Below are 22960 nucleotides of genomic sequence, written 5' to 3' on the forward strand. Positions count from 1 at the left end.
GCTTGAGCCCAGGAGTGTGAGGTTGCTGTGAGCTAGGCTGACGCCACGGCACTCTAGCCTGGGCAACAGAGCGAGACTCTTGTCTGAAAAAAAAAAAAAAAAAAAGATGAGAATCAACACGACACAAGAATTTCATCAGCAAAGTGAGGTGAGAATTCTAATCATTTTGATCTGCAATTATACATATTAAAATAATTATTACTTTGTTCTCCAGTATTTGCTGAGTTCCCTGCTATTTGTTAAGTTTCCTAATATTTCTCTAACATTTGCCACCAGCGACAACAATAAATTATGAAACAAGATGAGTTGTGTATATTCATAGGCACAATTTATTTTAAAATCAACACAAGAAACCTTGAAACGCAGCACTATCTTCAGACGTCACAGTCTAGCTCTGTTTAAGTATCACATACGCTAAAACCTGATGGCAGGACATTCTCTAAATGACAGTTATAAATCAGTGTCTGGACAGGAAGAGCCCCATGAAAAGCTTACAGGAAGATAAAAGTCAGCTTTTCAGGTGGAGTATGGCACATGAATTAGTTTTACAGTAATTGTGTACACAGTATGTTTAGCCATTATTTAATCAAAAATTTCAGGAAGTTATCTTTTTTTTAATGTGCATGCTGAGATAAGCCTGGATACGCCTTAGTTCAGCGGGCCCCAACCTTTTGGGCACCAGGGACCATTTTCATGGAAGACTATATTTCCACAGACCAGGGTGGGGGGCGGGGAGGGATGGTTTCGGGATGATTCAAGCACATTACATTTATTGTGCACTTTATTTCTATTATTATTACATTGTAATATAAAATGAAATAACTATACAACTCACCATAGGTTGGGGACCCCTGCCTTAGTTCCTTCTGAGGGATTGGACATTTCTGAAGGTGCAAATACAAACATCACTATGGGAACTACACAAAGTTCAAACTGCTCAAGATCATTTCTACATGAAACTACAATTGGCTGAACTATGGCAGAGATCCTCTAGCATACAGCTTTTCTTCATTTCACTGCATTTTAATAAGCAGAGCTTCACTATTGCGAATGCTATTTATATGTATTTTATTTACATATAAGTTATGATTTTCCTAACTACCCATCCCTGTGGCTATAAAATTTTTCTTTCCTGAAAATCTCTCTCCCCTACCTTTTCCACTTGTCCCTTTGTTCCCTAAAGCTTATATTTCTTCTTTAAGGGAATTTGTTTTCCTTTGAGAACACTCGCTGGGGAGCCAGCCTCAGAAAGGGAATAGAAATGTTTTTCCCGTATTTTGAAGGAGACAAATCTCCATAGGAATATCTGTTCAATTGCAGAACAGAAATCAATAGGAAATCAGGGCACAGTAGTCAGAGCTTTGCCTGTAAACATCTATTCTGTGAAACATGGAATCCTGCCATGGTGTCACGAGGCAATGAGGACACATTCACGTGAGTTTTCCAGCTACCTGCCAGGGTGAGGACCATCCGTGCTGGCACGTGCTATGGCTTTTATTCCTCAGATACCTGCGGACCTGTAGGAGCATCCTGTAAGCCTTCCAACCCGGCCTCACTTTGAAGACATTCTTTCTCTTCTTCCACAGCATCTTTAGGATTGGAATCCTCTCGAGAGACACCCGTTTCAGCCTCTGGTTGCTCTTCATTAACACAATTAGAATTGACATCAAGTCTGACATCTGGTTAAAAAAAAAAAACGTTATTTTGTTCCTACCATGTGGCAGACACGCTTGTAAATGCTTTACATGTATTAATTTATTTAACCCTCATACCAACTACATAAGGTTCATTATCATCTCTACTGTCATTACTCTCAGTATTTTATAAAAGGGGAAACTGAGAAGAGAGGGGTTTAGTAACTGGCTCCAAGCTTCACAGCTAGTAAAACAGCATTTGAAGTCAGGCCTCTGCTTCCAAAGCCCGGTCTCTAAATCAGGACTGTTGACTGGGATTTGACAAAACCTGCATTCAAATACAGCTTTCCTAATACTTAGCTTGATGCCCTTGGGTAGGTAATTGACTATTTGTGGTTGCTTCCCTTATCTATAAAATAGGGGTAATAAAGGCTACCCCACATTTGTGAAGAAGAAAGAGGTTTGCAACATTTAGAATAGTGTGGGCCACGTGGCTCACGCTTCACAACTGGGAGTTCCCACTCTACGAGCAATCTTCATCTTCCACAGTGGTTTGTTAGTACATGAGCAGTTGTTACTTTCCGTCCTCAGCATACAGAATAAAAAAGTTTGGTCCAGAAAACAGGAGGAGGCATGGCAATCAGAAAGCCTGACAATTCTCTTAATGACAAATGGTTTAATTTTGATTTAGAATATAATCATTTAATCCCCCTAAGCATGTTTCTCAACCAAGTGGTAAAGGAGACAAGGCCCCTTGAGGGGTGGAGGTGGAAGTGCCTAGTATCAGAGTCATCCAGGTAACTCTTTCAATCTATGTACACTCCCCCAGAATATATGATATATGCTCTGGGGTGGGGTGTGGGGGTGGGTGTGGCTCTTCTCTCCAACATGAGAATCAGGCGGAAGCCACTCACTATTGCTGATGAAAATGAGTCACATAACCTCACAAGGAATGGAGAGAAAAATAATATGAAACACTGTTCTGATACTTGCCGAACTTTAATCTGTATATTAGATCTGCAATTTAATCTGTAATTTATAAGTATATTCTGTAATTTCATGTGTAGTTTTAAAATTTAATTAAGAAATTTAAAGGCTTCCAACCTTAAAATCTTCTGGTAGTTATTAGGGGGAATTTAATTATTTCCCTATTCAAAGACCTTAAAATCCTTCATGAGCAGAATACAAATGAATACCCAGTAAGAGTCTCATTGTTCCAGGGCAGTCTCCTAAGTTAGAATGTAGAATGTACAATAAACTACATGCCTCAGAATTCTATGTCTCTGTTTTCCAGTGACGTCTAGGCTGGCTATATTCTACGTATTATCCCAAGGACTCAAAAAAGGGACACATTGGAGTTTAAGTGTAATCCTTAGGCTGGTTGCCCTGAGCTCTCCTGGGTCCCAGAGAAGACTCAGTTCCGGTGTGCCCTGTGTTAGTACTATCTAGCATTCCTCTCTTTGCTAAGAAGCAGAGTGAACTCAGGTTTTATTACGTACTGTTCTCCTCTTGACTCTTTTCTTTGGCAGCTTCCAATTGTTGCTTCTCATAAATGTCCTTCAGATTCTTACAGATTTTCTTATGCGCAAACCAGTGTGTTTTCTGGCAGGTTTGATCGCAATATATTACCTGAAAGCAATTGTAGGTTTATTTTCATTTCAAGAGCTGTGATTGCATGATTTCCCAACTACAACATTAAACCAAGAGCTATGCTGTAAAAATGTTCAGTTTTCTATACCCTATTTAAAAACCATGATGTGTGGCTGTATATTGATTTAAATTTGTACTTCTTAGCTTACACTTTCAAACTATAATGGATATATAACAAACTGCCTACCAAAAACTCTAACAAATAGCTTATTATAAATCTTCTGTGTGCCAGAATTGGTATAGCATAATGACAAAAAAGATACAGCTGTTGTCCCAGAGGAAGCTAACGTCAAGACAGAGCAGGATTAGGCAAAAAGGCACCTACCGACATGATTTATAACACAGCACAGGATGTCACAGCAATGGGAGCACAGAGGAAACAGTGACTCACTTTAGCTGGGGGCGTCAGCGTAGACAGAGAAATGGGAAAGAAGCTTTCCAAGTGGAGGGAATATCTTGTACAAAAATGCACAAGGGAAGTGAATGGTATGTTCAAGAACAGCAAGATGCTTTCGTAAATGAGCTTATATTTTTGCAAGTGAGAGAGGGAAAGAGATGGGAATGAACCTTATTAAATACTTATTATATGCCAAGCACTGTGCTAGGCCCTTCCACATAGATGATGTCGCAGAGTGTATTACTGGCTCCAATTCATTCCTGCATTCATACACTTTCCCATGTGATTTCAGTTCTTTGCACCAAAGAGGAGACTTGACTTTGGATTTGGCCATGTGATTTGTTTTGACCAACAGCATGAGCAGCACGGCAATTTTGAGGCTAGGCCTAAAGAGGCTTTGTGTGTTTCTACTTGCCCATTTGTACCTCTGCCATTGCCATGAGAACATGCTCAGCCTCGCCTGCTGGTGCAAGGAAGATGAGAGACACAAGGAGCACAACTGCCCCAGCCGAGGCCAGCCAACCACGAACATGGGAGAAAGACTAAACGATTATTGTAAGCACTGAGTTTTAGAGTGTTTGTATAAGCATCAACAGTTACCCAATATAGATAGCTTAATTTAATTCTCACAACTCTAGCTTCATGTCACATATAAGGAAACTGAGGTTCACAGAAATAAGTATCGAAAGAAGATGAAGCGGGAGAAATAGGTTATGGCAGATTTTAATGGGTTTCATAAAATATGCTGAAGAATTTCAACCTTAAAGTCAACAGGAAATTGCTGTTACCTATGGGATTAAGTAAATGTACAGACACACGTGTGCGATATCTGGATGTGAGAAAAACATCAGATACGCCCTTTACGAAAATAATTCTGGCAGAAGTGGACAGTGCAGTTCATAGGGATTAAAGACTGGTGACAGTCGGAAGGAAGCCATAGTTTCACAAGGAAGAGTTGATGAAGAGACTGTCATTAAAGTCAACATCAGAAGAGTTAAGACTGTATATTCATGAATTGTCCTATTCTAGGTTTCCATATCTGCATCAGCCTCAGTTTCCTTTTCCCATGGATAATCTTTCTCTTATTTTCTCATATTCATTCATTCATATCCTTTCTTTCCACGAGGTGGACTACACTGAAGCTAAGGGAGACTGGTAGTTTGGCAAAAGACAGACACAACACAGAACTATGTTCATGTCATAATTCTCTCCCAAAACTACTTAAGTATTAGGTGCAATATTTTCATGTACTAGAATTTATTAAAAAACTGTCAACTGTCATATTTATAGAATATTAAAACTCGATCATCAGCTTGGCTGCAATCTAAACCAGAAGTCAACGAACTTGAAAGAACTCCATTCTTACCATTTTGCATACTGAGCATCTTTTACTTGCTCCCTTTTCTCCACAGGTAGTGCAAAATTCAACATCCACAAAACCCACCTGACCAGTGATGGCCTGGGTAAGTACAGAGAATGCAGTGGGATCAGAACCCTAGAAGAGGAGGCAAAAAAAACCTCTGAAATCACCATGGAAAGACTACAGAAATGTCACCCCAGGAATAACACTATCTCACAATGTTGACACAAAAGAGATGAAATCATTAAGGCTAGAGATTTCACAGACTTTACAACAAAATGACAAATATCCTTTCAAGTATAACGTTTTCTATACAAAGCATACAGGAAGTAAGTCATAGATCTCAATAATTAAAGAGAAAAAACATGGCCCTACTTTAGAATAAAAGTTGTTTTCAATTAGGATAATTCAATAAGCTCACAGTGATTTCAGATATAGGACAATGAACTCAGAGTGAATTTTCTTCTGAGAATTGACATCAAGATAATATTCTGTATGACAATTATAGGGCACATCACAAATATTTAACTATCTTAATTCTTAAAGTTTGGTACAATTTAAGTATTTTAAAAACTTAATATATTTAAAATTAGTTACTTGTTGTTGGTCTGCAATTCAAATAGTTATCACCTTTATCATTGGACTGTTCCAAACTCTTTAAAAAACATACATATGATTACATCAAAGTATTAAGAAAAACCTAAAGTGTGAAAATTATTACTATAGAGCTCTGGAAAATTAGAAAGGGTTGTTAAAGAGGATTATGAAATATTTTGGTTTGTTTGTTTTGTTTCGTTTCGTTTTGAGACAGAGTCTCACTCTGTCAGCCGGCTAGAGTGCAGTGGCGCCATCGTAGCTCACAGCAACCTCAAACTCCTGGGCTCAAGCGACTCTCCTGCCTCAGCCTCCTGAGTAGCTGGGATTACAGGCATGCGCCACCACACCCAGCTGATTTTTCTATTTTTAGTAGAGACAGGGTCTTGCTTTTGCTCAGGCTGGTCTTAAACTCCTGACCTATGAAATTTTTTTTCAAAGAAAATTATAAGGGTAAATATTTATCTGTCGGGGACGATGCTATTAAAACCTATCTTAAGTAAGCAAAAATAATTACAGGGCATCTATTTTTCTTACCTACACCTAATAGTTCTTTGTTCTGAGTTTTTCATATGTTTGTTTATTCCCAACCAGAATTTGGCCACTTTTCATAATTTTCTTTTTCAGTTGAGTATTTGCTTTTTCTTTCTGAGAATATTTATCTTTATATTATTTTACCAGCCATACATAGTAGATCTTTAAAAATATCACCTGGGAACAATTAATAATGGTTGAGTTTGTTTTTATGTGAAAATGCTAAGAATTCTCTTTTGGAATGAAAAATGATGAGAAAAGAGTAGGTGAAATGACGCTTCAGATATTAGATACTGAAGTTAATAATTTCATCAGGAGTAAAGGTCTATGGCAGTTGTGCTCAAATGCTGGAGAAGCACATCACAGAACTTGTTAACAATTCAGATTCATCCCACTACCCCACACCTTCCAAATTAGAATTTTTGAGGGTGTGGCCTACATACCTGCATTATTACCTACAACCCAGTTTAAGTTTGAGAATAACCAGTACTTAATATTATACTGAATGTTTATAAATCTATATAATTCCTTAGTCTCAAAGGTAGAGTACTGGATCAGATAACAGTGTGGTACACAAATCAACAGAGTATGATGTATTCAACAGACATTGCAACAATTATGTTTTCATGTTCAAATATTTTTTCACAAAACTGCCTGAGACATGTTCAAAATCTCCTGCAAAATGGGACATTTGTGGGAGTCATTGCACACATTAACATTCTCACAGATGTGACTGAAGTTAAAACTAAGGATATTTTGCTAAGAGTATGGCTGTTCATGTGAACTAATGCTTCTGGAAAAAAGTAACCGTGGTACAGATGAGTGACCATGTAGAATCTTTCCTGTCACTGTTGTGTGATAAGAACTTTCTTGTTATACAAAATATTGTCACCTACTTTGTTAAATATAAATCTTTCTAGGTGCCAGAGCTCGTGCCATGGAAAGAGATTCAGCCTGAAAACAAACAGGATGCTTTATTCAATGTAGGCTATAAAATCAAGAGACATTAGCTAGCCTCCCAGAAGTTAAAATACACACTGTTGATGGATAAAGCCAAACATCTTGAACAGTATAATCTGCTATAATGCTGGAGCAGTATTTTTAAACTTAGCCATGCCTCACACTTTCTGCTGAGCTCTGGGACAGGCAGAAGGCAGAATTCCACGACGCAGAGAGAATCAAAACCTGAGCGGGAGACCCCAGGCATCAGCATTGTCAGAAAGTAACACGGGAGATGCTCATGGCAGGCAGCCCTGAGAACCATCATGTTCTGGGAAAAGGGCAGCATCATTTCAGAGGCTTACAAACTTGCAGTATATATAACAAAACCCTTTAGGCAGAAAACAGTGGCAATCTGGACACTCATAACCACAAGCATTTGAGATATATAAAGTTTTCCAGAAAGTAGAATATATAACTCTTAAAGAACAAAAGTTTTTTAGAAGACAATTCTTTCTAAAATGTATTAAATACTATATTATAAACCTTTTCTTGACTCAGATCACTAGGATAAATATTCATCATTATACTTCATAAACTCTAATTACATTATTCTATCATCTGGGGCTAAGATGATTTGTTGACCCCTACACTGACCTGCTTTGCCTGTTTTTTTTTTTTTAGTACTCTCAGCTATTTTTAGTTTTTCCATTTTCTCCCATGACAGTAGAACGTCAGCTATCATTTGTCAGTGCTGGAAATCCCTCATAACAGGTACTGCTGGTTGCTTCTCTGACACTGATTCCCTCAGCTGCCTCACTAACAGAAGCATAATTTTGTTCAAAGCAAGACCGTTTAGACAAGCCAAAAATACTCCTGCGCAGCTAAGCATCGTCATGTGACACAGGCAGAGGGTTTCTGGGAAAGCTTAGGTTTTCCAGACGTAGACCCTTTGCTCTTCCTGCCTGCCTGGATAGAAATGTGAGCCTGGGGGAAAAGCGTCAAATGCCTTGCAACCATGAGGTCAAAAGCACGTGTATGATATGAGAACCTACACGGTTAAGGAATTTTGAGTGGAAAGATGGGAAAGTGTTTGAGTGTCCCATGCATTTCTGAGCCACTGTGTCAGCCCTGGTATGCCTACTTTCAGGCGTCTGAGTATATGTGAACACATAAATCCTTATCTATGTAATTCATATTTGATATGTACTGGCAAGACACATTTGTAATGGATAAATCACCCTTATAATTTGCTAAGTTTAATCTTCCAAAAGCTTAAATATCAAATAGCTGCCAAGTATACTAAAATATGAGTGAAAAATCTCTATGTGAAAGTATGGGGAGCTCTCATGAATAAATTAATGCGTGAACTTGATGAGATGGTCTTGTCTACTCAGGTCTTTCTTTATTTCACGGTTCAGAATAGGTGAAGTCTTAATCTATAAAGGAACACTTGGAACTCACTTCTAGCCCTGATTTTCCACACAGAATGATATCACACCTAGGAAGGTGCAGAGAAGGGCGCTGACATTGCCAGAGGGAGGGAGGAAGCCATGGGTGGGACTGGTCTCAGGATCAATTTCTTGTCTGATTGATAAAGGCTGATAAAGGATTTGATTGAAATGTAAAAAAAAGCATAAATGGGGATAGATAAGGTGAACAGATACTTATTCAAAATAGAAAAGGCAGGGAGTGTCTTATTAAATGCTACTTAATATATGACAAAATGGTAATAAGTAATTTAAAGAACAGATAATAAAGTCAACAAAGTACACTTCCCATAGCTGAGAAGTATAAATGGATTTCTTTTTTAAGTATGGAAAATTTCTAATCAGAGGCATTAAGGTGGATTTTAGGAAGCTGGACACACTTTGAGATTGTTAGCGGGAGCCACAATGAGCCTTCCCATGGCTCATCCAGATATATCCCCACTGCCTGGACACATCATCCTAGACAATCAATTGTACCTTCATCTAGTACAAGACTCTGCACGGGTAATTCACATAGCTACAAGTGGATGTGTGTGCCTGTATTACATAGTGGATGGGTACCGACCTTTACAGTTTTCATGGAGGTATTTAAAATGTCAGTTTCTACTGTAATCATCTATAATGCATTCCGACATAGGGAAATACTGTTTATTAAACTATGAACTATAAAAATGTAAGAAGAGGATCATGAGACGGGAAATGGATAAACAGAAACAGATTTAGCAAACAAACTTATCTCTACCTTTGTTCCTGAAAATCTTCTGAAATAATAAAAATAAATACTAAAGACAATTTGTCTTTAACAATACGATATGTGGTCATTAGGTCTTACTAACAGAGTCAACTTAGTTAAGAAGAGCCTTACAATTTCAACAGGAGCGATGCTTCGAACCAGCTGCTGGAGTAGTGTAGCTTCACAGTAAGGAAATTTTCGGATACTTTCTCTAATGATCTTTTCTTGATAGACTGGAAAGCCATCGGAAGGTCGGCCTTTTAACAAGCTGAAAGATATTTTTTTGAAGAGTAATTGGAGTTGAATCACTAAGCATTCCCTCCTAGCTGAACCCAATGGCTTTCGCTAGCTTCTTTTTTGTTACTTAAGATTTTAATTGTCTCTTCAAATCGTGAGGAAGGTCTCAATTCAAATTGCTATTGAAGCTGTAAGTTAGGCTAGGCCTTATCAGGTTGGAGGCCCTCAGATGAATATGCAAAGGTGACCCCTTATCATAAAACATGCTAAACACTGTTATCGGATTAACTAGTTACTCATTACCATGTCAGTTATTTCAACTAAGAATGAAAACTCTCATGAGTCACACTCTTCTGACTTAGTTCCCTTTTCTCAGTAAAGCTGCAAGAGAATTTGATCTCTGGTGGTCGAAGAACAAGGATAACACCCAGCTCCCCAAGGAACAGTAACAGAGACGCCCTGAGTGCCATTAGGAACCCAGAGCTGCAACCTGCAGCATAATATACTTATTCTCAATGTGGACTTGGGCCACTTTCTAGCTGTATGATCTTACACATGCTATTTAAGCTTTCCAAACCTCAGAGTCCTCATCTGTAAATTGGTGATAACAACAAAAACATCACTGTAAAGGGTATGGAACTGAATAATCACTCAATCTAAATATGATACTGTTCCCAGTTTCTTGCAGACTAAAAGTGATCCCAACAATAGCAATTGCTACCAAAACCCTTAATTTTAAAACCCACGAAGAGGCTTTATACAATAACACATTATCCACTTGAGTGTATTTTATTCATGACATGGTAAAAACTGTACCTTTTGATCAGCGTGTCTAATTTATTCTCTCCATCTTTTAAGAAATTAATGCATTTCTGAAAGATACAGCTGATGTAATGCATTTTCATAGCCAGTACTTCATTCATGTCTCTTTGCTTCATACATTTCTCACAAATCAAATCCAGCACCTTGTAGCATTTATTCAGGGCTACCTCTTCTGTCAGCAGAGGATTCTCATTTACAAGCATCACGATCTAGAAGAAATTCCAGTGAACTTAGAAATTCCATGAGAGACTCTTCCAAATATAGGAGAGTCTGTATGGATGATTTCAAAGGATTACCAAAGGAAATCTTTCTTAGGATCATGTAGTTACTATGTTAAATCAAATTAGAATGCAAATTGCCCCTGATCAAAATTATAGAACTAATATAGAAGGATCCTGATATCACAGACTCTCTTGAACTTTGTATACCAAAGTTAAATGTGATCTTCCACCTAGCTAAACCAGAGTATTAGTATGCCATTCGGAGTACCTGGTTTTACTGCCTGTGTTAAAAGCACTATTACTAAAGATAAACATGGCATATTTGCACAACCTTTATATATAGAATGAAATCATTGAGCAATAACTACTTTTAGTTAACATTACTTGGCTCTAGAATTTCATGGCTAGCAGAACTAAAATTCTTGTTAATTCTTATTAATTATAAGAAAATGAAATTTTTTTTCAGAGAGAAGTATAAAAATGAACTGTGTTTTACTTTCCAATTAACTACATTTCTCTATGGAAGTTTTCCTGAAGATACTTCCAATCATCTACAGTAAGGAGAATAGTTAGAGAAAACTATAAATTGCTCTAAGAGAGTTATCAAATCTTACGTGTTATGAGTACCACATTTCCTATATATACACGGATTAAGCTCCAGTTTAGTGTAATAAGCATTTTTTCTATTGGCTTTATTATAGGGTAGAATATTTGAAGTGGGTTTGCATGGGACAGTATGTAACAGGGCACGACTGCATGCACAGAGCAGAGTCCATCAGTATTTGCTAACCCACGTGTTACAGCTAAATCCCTGTACCAGGGATTGAAAACGTCAGGGAACAACAGGTAAATATCCTGAATTAGAGTCTTTTCTTTAGGCATGAAGAAAGATCATTTGTTAGCTTAAGTAAAACCCATGCCTAGCCTCCTATTTGGAAATTTAACACAGATTGAATGTTCTTGTGAAATTAAAAAAAGATTTCCACTTATTTTTGACACTAGTAGATGTATATGTAACCCAGTATTTTACTAAAACTCTTACTTAACAATGAATTGTTAGACTTAATGAAGTAAGTATAATCAGAATCCTTATTGGTAAATTTGCTGATAACTCCCTCTATCAAAACATATATCAAAATTAATTTGTGGCAGATAAGAATAGACTCATTAATCATCTCGTTATACACTTCTGCTAACTATAATCATTTAAAGTTGTCTGATTAATATTTTTATATATGGCATTTATAATCAAAGTATTAAACTCAGAAATGAGAATTCTTTTAAAAAAATATCTAATACAACCCAGATTAATGAATTTTTATTTGGAGACATGAGACCTTATTTATTTTATAATATACAGCACAAACATATACCAAGAAAAATGATAAATAACCGCACCATTACCATGAGATTACTGAAATATTTATATAGCTGCACAAAAAAGAATAATATTTGTACTGGTTTCCTTCCTTTAATCTCTGCAGCATTATGAGGTAATATATTATAAAGGAAATCCTTATTATTAATTACTGAGGAAGAGTAAATATATTCCTGTCAGCATTAAAAAACTAGATGAATCTTATCTCCCAAAGGACTGCTTGCTACCTGAAAGTATGTTTATGCAGTGGAATTTTGAATTCCTTTTATTTTTCAATCCCATTTTTAAAAATTGCTAAATCTACAATTCTGGGCTCGAAAATCACATTAATAATCAAAGACACATCTGCCTCCTGTCCACTTAGACACCCTGCTCTGCTCTGTTGTCATTTTTTTCTGTGATTTTTGTTTTTCTTCTAGACAACTTTCATACTCTGGGCATCCGCACAATTCCCAAGTCCCTTTTGAAAACAAACACATCCTTGTTGCTATAGCAGCCACTTAACCGAGACACAAATGTAGCTGTGTTAGATGCGCTGTGTAATGAAAAGGTGAGTTGTGTGTTGGGGAACATTTCTGTGCTTATTTTCTTTTTATTTTTTGAACCAGAAGAGGGTTATCTGTGCTTATTTTATTTTTTTTTTAAAAGGTGCTTGACATTATACAATGGCCTTTGGTTACTTTTTTTATTACTCCATATGAAAACCCATGCAAGCTTGAAAAGATGTAGAACAATAAAAATGGGCCACAATAAGAACAACTGGGCAATTTTTATATCCAAAGTATGGATAAAAGAAAGGGTTTCAAGTGAGTATTGTTTATACTTATAAAAATCATGGTCTAGTCTGAAGGAAGGTACTGTAGTAACAGACCAGTCTCTTTTATAAGACTAAGTGCTCTAAAAAATATTATGTAGGCTATTTCAGATTACATAGCTTTACAATTTATTGCTTATATAAATATGCCCTTAATCTAATTTACTCAGAGTGTATGCCTTTAAAGATAATTGAAGGTAGAATAATTCTTAAGACACTTCACCCTGAGAGACTGGGTTCAATGTAAACATCAAAAATTATTCCACAAACGCTTACTGCAATCTAAAGGAGTAGAAATGTACACGTAAAAGACCAATGGGTCAGAAAAATACAGGAAAACGTCTTCTAATCAATCTAAACCAGAATATCCTGCAATGCTCAGGCAGCAGGAGTATAAGGGTCTTAGAAAACCACACACAATTTCCACATTGGGAAATGCTGTACCCCTACAAAAAACCTGTCTCCCCATCGCTGTCTGTCCCACGCCTAAGAGAGACAGTGCCACAGGCAGGGAATCACTGCTACTCGCGGGAGTTTGCTCTTCCCCACATGTGCTGAGGGGGATAGAACCACTAACACAGAAGAGAATAAATATTTTTTAAAGCTTAAATTCTAAGCCCCTTGCAATCTTCACTAGAAACATGAGCATGCAATTCACAGCTGAATTCCTTTTTTGCCTACTTGTAGCAGTTCTTACAGAATGTTAAGAAAAACCCTGAGTTTTCTAAAATAAAAACTGCAGATTTCACTTTTCTGTCTGATGGGAAAGTCATCTACTAACTTGTCATCTCTCTTAAAGGCCCAGAAAATTAATTTGGGTGGAGCACCACAAGATAGGTATTTTTTGTTTATTTCTTGAGAGTCAAAGACTCAAGAAAGATGCATAGGGATGCGTCAATGAAATAATACAGTTATATACATTTTGGATCTTGTATCTTTTTTTTTTTTTTGAGACAGAGTCTTGCTCTGTTGCCCAGGCTAGGGTGTCGTGGTATCAGCCTAGCTCACAGCAACCTCAGACTCCTGGGCTCAAGCGATCCTTCTGCTTCAGCCTCCCAAGTAGCTGGGACTACAGGCATGTGCCACCATGCCCAGCTAATTTTTTTTCTATATATTTTTAGTTGTCCAGATCATTTCTTTCCATTTTTTTTGGTAGAGACAGGGTCTCGCTCTTGCTCAAGCTGGTCTCGAACTCCTAACCTTGAGCAATCCACCTGCCTCGGCCTCCCAGAGTGCTAGGATTACAGGCATGAGCCACTGCACCCGGCCTGGATCTTATATCTTCGAACGAATGTTAGTCTTCAAAAGAGTAACTTTGTAAGAACTGTCTACTTACTTATTTATTTTAGAGACAGGGTCTCATTCTATCACCCAGGCTGGAACATAGTGGTGTAATCATAGCTCACTGTAGCCTTGAAATCCTGAGCTCTAGCAAAGCAATCCTCTTGCCTCAGTCTCTTGAGTAGCTAGGACTATAGGCATGTGCCACCATGTCTGGCTATGTTCTTTAATTTTTGTGGAGATGGTTCTTGCTATGTTGCCCAGGCTGGTCTCCAACTCCTGGCCTCAAGCAATCCTCCCACCTCAATCGCCCAAAGTGCTGGGATTACAGGCATGAGCCACCACACCTGGCCCTGTCTACTTATTTCAACGGTGCTCAGTATATTCCATAAGATTCTTCTTTTGTAACAGACTTCTAAGGAATCCTATTTTACCATACGATAGTAACACCTTGTATTAAAGAAAACCTCAACTTTTGACTCGACTTACTATCTTGCTCACCAAACAGCTCTGACATATTATCAAATCTTACACTATGAATGAAGACAGATACTAGACATTGAAATTTGAAAAAGGACATCACTGTAGCACACATATAGCTGTGCAGATTTCTTTGATGATTCATTGAAGACAGTGTGCTTGTTTAGATTGATTTTTAAAATATTTCACAAATAATAACAAAAGTTTGTATTAAATGAATCTGAAGAAAATAGTGGTGAAAATTGTTCACAATGGCTCTTGAAGTTTCCCAGTTAAGCCATTTGAATTTTTGCGTTAGTCTCTACAAAGTTTGAAAATCTGTTTCATTTGACTAATTACAGGAAGAATTATATTACTTAAAGGCATCAAATGGCTACTTGCACTCAAAATGTTCTTCTGATAACATTTCAGAATATTTCCTAGAAAGACAATGTAATAAATGGGGTTCATGTCTCACCGAGCTCCTCTTTATCAGGCCTGTGCACCAGGCCCCAGGGGCTCCGAGTGTGGGCTGCTAAGGCCGTTTCTCCAGAGAACTGTCCTCATTCAAAGGGAGCTACCTCACTTGTACTATCTGGGAGACTGTCCTTTCCCTCCGGGGACAGGCTCCAGCCAAGGACAGCCTGATGGATACAAAAACTGGACTCCCTTGCTTGTCTGGAGCCATTTACGCTTCAGAGCTCCCCGTGGGATGGTGGGAGCTAAGCTTTAGCCAAACCTCTTGGCCCGCCTTTTCCTCTGCTCCAGTCTGTTTGCCTCACTGTCTTCCACTGAGAGCACTCTTTCAAGAAATCCATTAGCCAAGAGAACCCATCGCAAGCTCTGTATCTACAAAGCCCAGCCCAAGCCAATTAGGATCCCCTATAGTAAGAGCTGTTTAAACTCTGAAGCAATATTTACATAAAAAGCAAATGCAATTAGCAGTACACTACCTTGACCGGATGAAGGTTAGTTGTGGTGATAATTTTGTGCAGTGGGCCTGCCAACTTTGGGGGCAGTTTGGGCTCTTTATCCAGTCCCTGGGGTTTAGTATAATAATCCAGTCTCTCTCGAGGAAAGAAATTGTTGATTATAGTCACACAATCATGTTGACCTTTTAATAGAAAAATAGAAAAGTTGTATTAATTTTATTATTAAAAATAAGTCATCTGGATTTTTATTAATTACGTTGCTGTTTTCTTGTGAAGTAAACACGCATCAATATCTTTATTTTTCAGGAAAGGAGAGTAGAGGAGGAGGAGAGGTAAAACATTTTAGAGAACATTTATAAACATTCATCGTAAAGTCGAGAAATAATCTTTTAAAGACACAGAATCCACAATACATATAAAGGTTATGTGGATTACAAAAAAAACACCACTGATCAACTTATAATTGACTCTAAATATTTTATAAAAGTTGCTTGTCATTTAAATGTCTCTTCTTCCACCCCTACACAAATGACGGTCATGCTTCCCTAATCACATCTGGCTGTATTTACACAATATTTAAGTTTACTTGATATAAAGTATATTTATTATTATAATAATTATTATTATTATTGTTAAGCTAAATCTCCCCTCCCCCTGAATTTGAGAAAAGATTGGCCTCTTTGTGAAATGAATTAGAGAAAAAGCTTTTGCTCTCATAAGCTTGGAATCCACATCATGGCTTCTCATAGATCTTTAAGGCACCTCTTGCATTAAAAATGGTTCTACCACACGCCTGTAATCCTGGCACTCTGGGAGGCCAAGGCGGGTGGATCGCTCAAGATCAGGAGTTCGAGACCAGCCTGAGCAAGAGCGAGACCCTGTCTCTACTAAAAAATGGAAAGAAATGGTCTGGACAACTAAAAATATATATAGAGAAAAAATTATCCGGGCATGGTGGTGCATGCCTGTCTGTAGTCCCAGCTACTCGGGAGGCTGAGGCAGGAGGATCGCTTGAGCCCAGGAGTTTGAGGTTGCTGTGAGCTAGGCTGACGCCACGGCACTCACTCTAGCCAGGGCAACAGAGTGAGACTCTGTCTCAAAAAAAAAAATGGTTCTACCAAAGCAAAGCCTTCCCTGGCAAAGCTGGTGACCTGGAAGGGTGTTCCTGTTGCCTCCGCCTCCACACCTCTCTGGAGCAAGGAAGTGGCCACTCTGGGCAACCAGGCAGAACCTGCAGGGCACACTGGAGGGTGCAGGCTCTTTTCAGGATCTCTGGAGGAGAGACTTCCTCCTCTCTGCCTGTGGAGGGTAGAGAGATCAGCAGTGGTGAGTTCTAGGGAGAGCACCTGGATGCCATGGCTCTGGCTCCCGGAAAGTGGTCCACCCTGGGTGGCCTGTGTGGCCCCAGCCCACTTGTGTATGGTCCTGGGAGTGTCTGCTTAAATCTGCTGATAGCAAGTGAACTGCAGGGAGATTGCACTGTGGGCCAGCTGGACCCTGGCACTTGAGGCTGGCAGAAGGTTCTGCTTGTCCCTGGGAGTTCCTGGGAAAACCTGGGAGTGGAAGTGTTCTTCCTTATGCCTCAGTTGGTTTGTTCACCTGGCCCCACAGGTATAGAGACATAGCCCTTTTCTCCACCACTCCGTGACCCTATCAGCTTTACCTGACCACCTGGGAGGTACACAGCAAAGTACCCCACAAGATCCAGCATCTTTGAAGACTATGCAATGCCTCCAACAGACGCTTCCTTGGGCTGGGAGTATACTGACAACATTCACCATAACAACAATCACAACCACCACCACCACAGCTAACAAATTAGAGCAATTAAGCAGATTCAATTATAGTATACAAATAGACTTTCAAGAATTACAGGGAGATTCAAATTTTAAAAATGAATAGGCAAACTGAAAGAGGTAATCCTGGTCATTATTGAGAACTAAATTAGTAATGTAGAAGAACAGTAGATGAAATATCTCAAAGCAGAGACAAAAATCGGAGTCAGGAATCATGGAAGAGAGAAAATCTGAAGAACAAATCCAGGAAATCTAACAATGAAAAATAACAGAAGTCCCAAAGAGAAAAAAAGACATGGATGGGGAATTAAACAAATGATAGAAGAAAACTTCCCTGATGTGAAAAGAGAATTTAGTAGCGATCACAATATCTCTTTTGGTACTCCATGCTATTGTTAAGTACCAAGACACAAGTTTCTTTCTTTTTTAGAAGAGTGGGGAGGTATTTCTTTTCTCCTTCCTTTCCTTTTTTTCTTTATCAGAAAGCTCTATTACATACATCTTGAGGAGAAGTCAAACAGTAGCAGTCTGTATTAGAAATGTGAAATGAGCCAAGGTGCTCTATTTAGACAACAACCAGCTCTTCCTCCAGAATCTTCAAGTAGAGAGAAAAACGACCTTCGACCACAAAAATCTCCCAAAGTAAGTGGGTTAAAAACATGACAGCATCAAAATCAACACAGGTAACTGTGCGTGGGAATTCACAACTGCACGTGAAGAAATAAGAGAAGATGAAGACAAATTGTACAGGCTTAAAACACTATCTATATACAGCTTTGATAAAAAGATACATGTTCCTATTAAAACAAGAAGTTGTTCCAAAACATCTCATCAAAAGTATCAAATGAGATAGAGACAGATTTGAAAATAAAGGGATCAGAGAAAACTATGGAATTATCTCATAACCTTATCTTCCCATCAGTCCCCTAATTGGTAGAGTCAGAAAAAGCAATTAGCAGTTGGAAATATTTGTGTTACTACATAAAAATAACTGTTACATAACAATGACACTGTCACAAGACCAGCAATTTCTTAATTATTCCTTTTTGAAAAGAAAAAATAATATTACTTTATTTTTTTCAAGATTAATCTTTTTCATTTTAGGTAGTTCCTAGATTATTTTGACTTTTTTCCTTCTTATTTTTTATTTTATTATTTATTCATTTATTTATTTTTTATTTCAGAGTTTTATGGGTGTACAAACACTTTGGTTACATAAATCGCCTTTGCACCACCTGAGTCAGAGCTACAAGTGTGCCCATCCCCCAGACAGCAAGCACTGCGTCCGTTGGGTGTGGATTTATCCATCCCCACCTCCCGTCCTCCCACCTGCCCGACACCCTATGAATGTTACTTCCCTATGTGCCCATAAGTATTGATCGATTAGTACCAATTTAATGGTGAGTACATGTGGTGTTTGTTTTTCCATTCTTGTGATACTTCACTTAGAAGACTTATTTTCTTTTAATCTGCTAAAAATTTATATTTGAATAATATGTATGTTTACAGTTTATCTTTGTGAATATCACTTTTACTTGAAAATTTATGTTTAAATTTTTGAAACTGAAATTATTAAATATTTAGTTTTACTGCTTTTTAATTTATGAATTCTGAATGCAAACAAATAAAACAGTACTAGTCATACAGAAAATAAATGCTGTGGAGGAAAGAAAAGCAAGTACGTCATTTTGCTCCAGTATTACAATTACTAGATTTGAGTCTTCTAGACCTAAAGGGCTCACTGAGTCCTAGGCAGAATTAATATAAATGCACACACACATACAACTCAATGTATCCTAGTAAAGTTTCTTACTTTTAAGGATAAATGGAAAATCAAACAATGTTCCAGAATGAGAAATGAAAAGTTTGTAATAGAAAACAAACTGAATTCTGATTTGCCCAACCAGAGTTTAGCAAACAGTAGAGTAACTTCTATACACGACTGAGAGAAAAGAACTGATACAAGTCGTGAAACTAGCCAAGATATGACTCACATTTCAGAGAGGAAGAGAGTTTTGTTCTGATGGGCTTCAAAGAATACAACCTTCATAACGCATCTGAGAAGTCCTGTAACTAAAACCTAAATGAAAACAGACATCTCAAGACCGAAATGGGAAAAGGGAAAGAGGGAGTGGAGAGCACCAGAGGGAGTTCATCTGAATGGGAGAAGACACATGACTGGCAGATGACACTGTTGACGGTGAGGATTACTGAAAGAGAAGCAACACCCTGTCAATGACACTCTAATAACAACTGCTACTAAAAATACTAAACTCTCTCAGCTGAGTCCACAGCTAAAAGCATGACTGGCACAGGCTCTGAGGAAGTCGGGCAGGAGGCAGAAAGGGAAGGCTTATGGCCTGACAAGGCAAAAACAGAGACTGTGGAGAAATAATTGAGTTATGAGGATTTCATCTTGTCGGGGGTTGCTAAATGGGCAAATACAGGGCCTTGGGATCGGGGGATGAGGCACTGTATGGTTTTAATCAAGAGGATCACTTTAAGGAAACACATATGTGTGCATACACATACACATGTGCAAAATCAATGACCGAGTAAAATACAGAGAAAACATGAGGTAAAAGAGGAAGAATTCAATCAAGTATATCAGTAATCATATTAAATATGCATAAGCTAAACAGCTATTAGAAGAGAAACTATTATTCTGAGTTATTAAACAGAACCGACCTATATAAGTTATAGTACTAAAATGAAATGATGAAGATTGAAAATAGAGAGATGGGCAAAAAGATTATTGACAAATGCAAAAAAACAAAAACAAAAAATGGAATCAGGAATGGCTATAATAGCAGGAAAAGTTGAACTAAAAGAACTCAACAAGAAAAAGAGGGACATTATGCAATGATAAAACCAATAGCAATATCATATTAAAAAGTAAAAAGCTAAAAATGTTTTCAGCAAAAACCAGAAAAAAGACATGCCAATTATCACTATTGTTATTTCTTCTTACTTTGAAGCCTGAAGCTAATTCAAATAGAAAACATAATGAAATTTACTAGCTAGAAAACCCAGGAAACTCTAATAAAAATGATAAGAAAATAATATAGAAATCAATAGCTTTTCTGTTTATTACTCATAACCAGCTAGAAGTGACAGAGTGTGGAGGTGGCGGTAGGACTTCTCCTTACAATGTGGACAAGAACTGCAAATTACTAAAAATAAATTGTAAAAGAAAGGGCCTACTAAATATTATGGAAAGACCAAAAATAAGTCCAAAAAAATATATAAAGTCATATTATTTAATTGGATAGGAAATTCTAACATCACACAGAAGTTAATTCTCTGCAAATAATTATATAACCACTTAGTAAAAGAGAATTTAACTTGCCACAAAAGTGGTATTTCAATTCAGTGGGAAATGTTAGGTGGTTTAACAAATGGTGCCATTGCAATTAACTATATATACAGGGGAAAAGGAACTGTAAACAGATAAATTCTAGAAGTACCAAAAAAAAAAAAAATCATAAAAAAAAAAATTTCAAGAACATTTAGGAGAATACTTGTATAAATCCTGGTCCAAAAGACCTCTTTTAGCAAGATAAGAAATATGGAAGCTATAAAAGAAAAAATATGACTACTTAAAAATAAATTTTCTGTGGCAAAAGTCCCCATAGAGTCAAAAGAAAAACAAGACTGGCATAAAATATTTTAAACACATTTGTTAGATAAAGAGTTAGCATCCATGATATACATAAAGATCTCTAGGCAGTAAGAAGACTAAGAAGATGACAACCCAAAAGAAAAATGAATAATGAATATGAGCAGGCAACACACAGAAGAGAAAATACAAATGCCCAACAATAGAAGAAGCTTAATTTCATGAATAATGAGGGGAAAGAATTCACAGTATATCATCTTTTCAACTATCAGATTGGCAAAAATGAAAGAATGATAATATCTAATTTTGATGAGGATATTAATGTGAATTACTACCCCCTTTTGGAAAGAAATCCAGACTTACATTAAGACTATATACCTTTGTCTCAGTAATTTTACTTCCAGGAAACAAATTACATATTAAAAATATGTTAAAGTACTAACATGAAAAAAAAGATCAAGGATGATTATTATACCATTTGTAGTGAAGTGGTTAAAAAACTGTAAAATCTGTCCTGTAAGGGAAGCTGAAATGAACCGTGGAACATCTATCTCATGGGATATGATGCAGCTGTTTTTTCTTTTTGAGACAGAGTCTTGCTCTGTTGCCGGGGCTAGAGTGCCGTGGCGTCATCCTAGCTCACAGCAACCTCAAACTCCTAGGCTCAAACGATCCTCCTGCCTCAGCCTCCCGAGTAGCTGGGACTACAGGCATTCGCCACCATGCCCGGCTAATTTTTTTTTTATATATATATTTTTAGTTGTCCAGATCATTTCTTTCTATTTTTTAGTAGAGACGGGGTCTCGCTCTTGCTCAGGCTGGTCTCGAACTCCTGACCTTGAGAGATCCACCCGCCTCTGCCTCCCAGAGTGCTAGGATTACAGGCGTGAGCCACCGCGCACGGCCAATGATGCAGCTGTTGAAATAACTGAATTGACTTATACCACTGAGATGGGAGGGACTTCCATGATGTACTGGTAAGTACAGAAAACAAGTCACAAGTAGTATTTATTGCATGACTGATCACATGTTTTAAAAATGACAGAAATCTTGTATATGTGTGTACACATGTATACATGTATATTCATTGATTAACTTGAAGGAAACAAAAAGGGCAGAATATGTTTTTTAAAAGGCTAATTATATGGAAAATATAGTATCAACTGGAAGGGTGTAATGTAATTTTCTGTTTGTGAAACTAGTCTAAATAGATTAAAATGGAATGAAAACATTACTCTTATTTTAGGACGGGATGGTGAAAAATTTTTACATTAGGTTTTCGTTAATATTGTAGTGTTAAGAAAAAATAAAAAGCATTGTATTAATGGTTGAAAGAACAGACTCCTCCATTTCCAGCCCTGCGTCTTAGGAAAGTTACTTAACCTCTGTCTGAGCTCCATTTTGTTACATCTTGAATATAACAAAAACTTGTAGAGTTACAGAGAACTTTGAAGATCATCTAATTCCCCTGCTTCATTGCACACAGACCAGAAAATTGAGGCCAACAGAGATGAAGGGATTTGCCAATGATCCTGTAACTAATTATCATCAGCAGACATGAGCTAAAATGCAAGTCTCCAGATGTACTGTTCTTTTTCCACTGCACTGATATCCTCAAAATTAGCTTAGAAGTGAGTTGGGAGAGAAACTTGGGGCCCCTAACTGTGGGAGATAAACTATTTCTCTGAAGTTTACACAACAAGGCCATACCTTTCTCAAACCCTCCTGAAGCTGAATTAAAATAGAATAAGAATATCTGTTTTAACAAAGTTGTCATATAAAATAACTGAGTGAGTGTCTGGCTTAATCAGCAGGAGCTACTATTAGTAGTTTCAAGAAAATTTAATAATACAATTGAATACAATACACAGTTATTGTATACATCCCCCATCCCTGACTAATTCCTACGGTATCTCAGCTTAAGTGTAATTTCTCTCAAAACCCCCTTGCAATGGGATAGAAGAAGATCCCCCTCTTCTATGTATTTCTATGGAATTCTTAAGTTCTCCCTTGGAGTTCATTTTCACCGTCATTGCTATTAGCCTCTAAGTGCCATGAAAGCATGAACAG

The 22960-nt window shown here is 37.5% G+C and overlaps 1 protein-coding gene across 1 annotated transcript in view; it reads right to left on the reverse strand.

Annotated features, from left to right (window-relative positions):
- Window positions 1-817: 817 nt before the first annotated feature.
- The window catches only part of ANKMY2 (ankyrin repeat and MYND domain containing 2), a 51399-nt gene continuing 29256 nt past the window's right edge, over window positions 818-22960 (reverse strand). The window contains exons 5-10 of the mRNA XM_012659443.1: window positions 15497-15657; window positions 10385-10599; window positions 9464-9599; window positions 5048-5176; window positions 3134-3263; window positions 818-1679 (exon numbers count right to left, since the gene is read on the reverse strand). Of these exons, the coding sequence (XP_012514897.1) occupies window positions 1495-1679; window positions 3134-3263; window positions 5048-5176; window positions 9464-9599; window positions 10385-10599; window positions 15497-15657 (956 nt within the window). The 3' untranslated portion in view covers window positions 818-1494. The remainder of the gene's footprint in view (window positions 1680-3133; window positions 3264-5047; window positions 5177-9463; window positions 9600-10384; window positions 10600-15496; window positions 15658-22960) is intronic.

Source organism: Propithecus coquereli, unplaced genomic scaffold (assembly GCF_000956105.1).
Source record: "Propithecus coquereli isolate 6110/MARCELLA unplaced genomic scaffold, Pcoq_1.0 Scaffold61, whole genome shotgun sequence".
NCBI classification, from domain to species: Eukaryota; Metazoa; Chordata; class Mammalia; order Primates; family Indriidae; genus Propithecus; species Propithecus coquereli.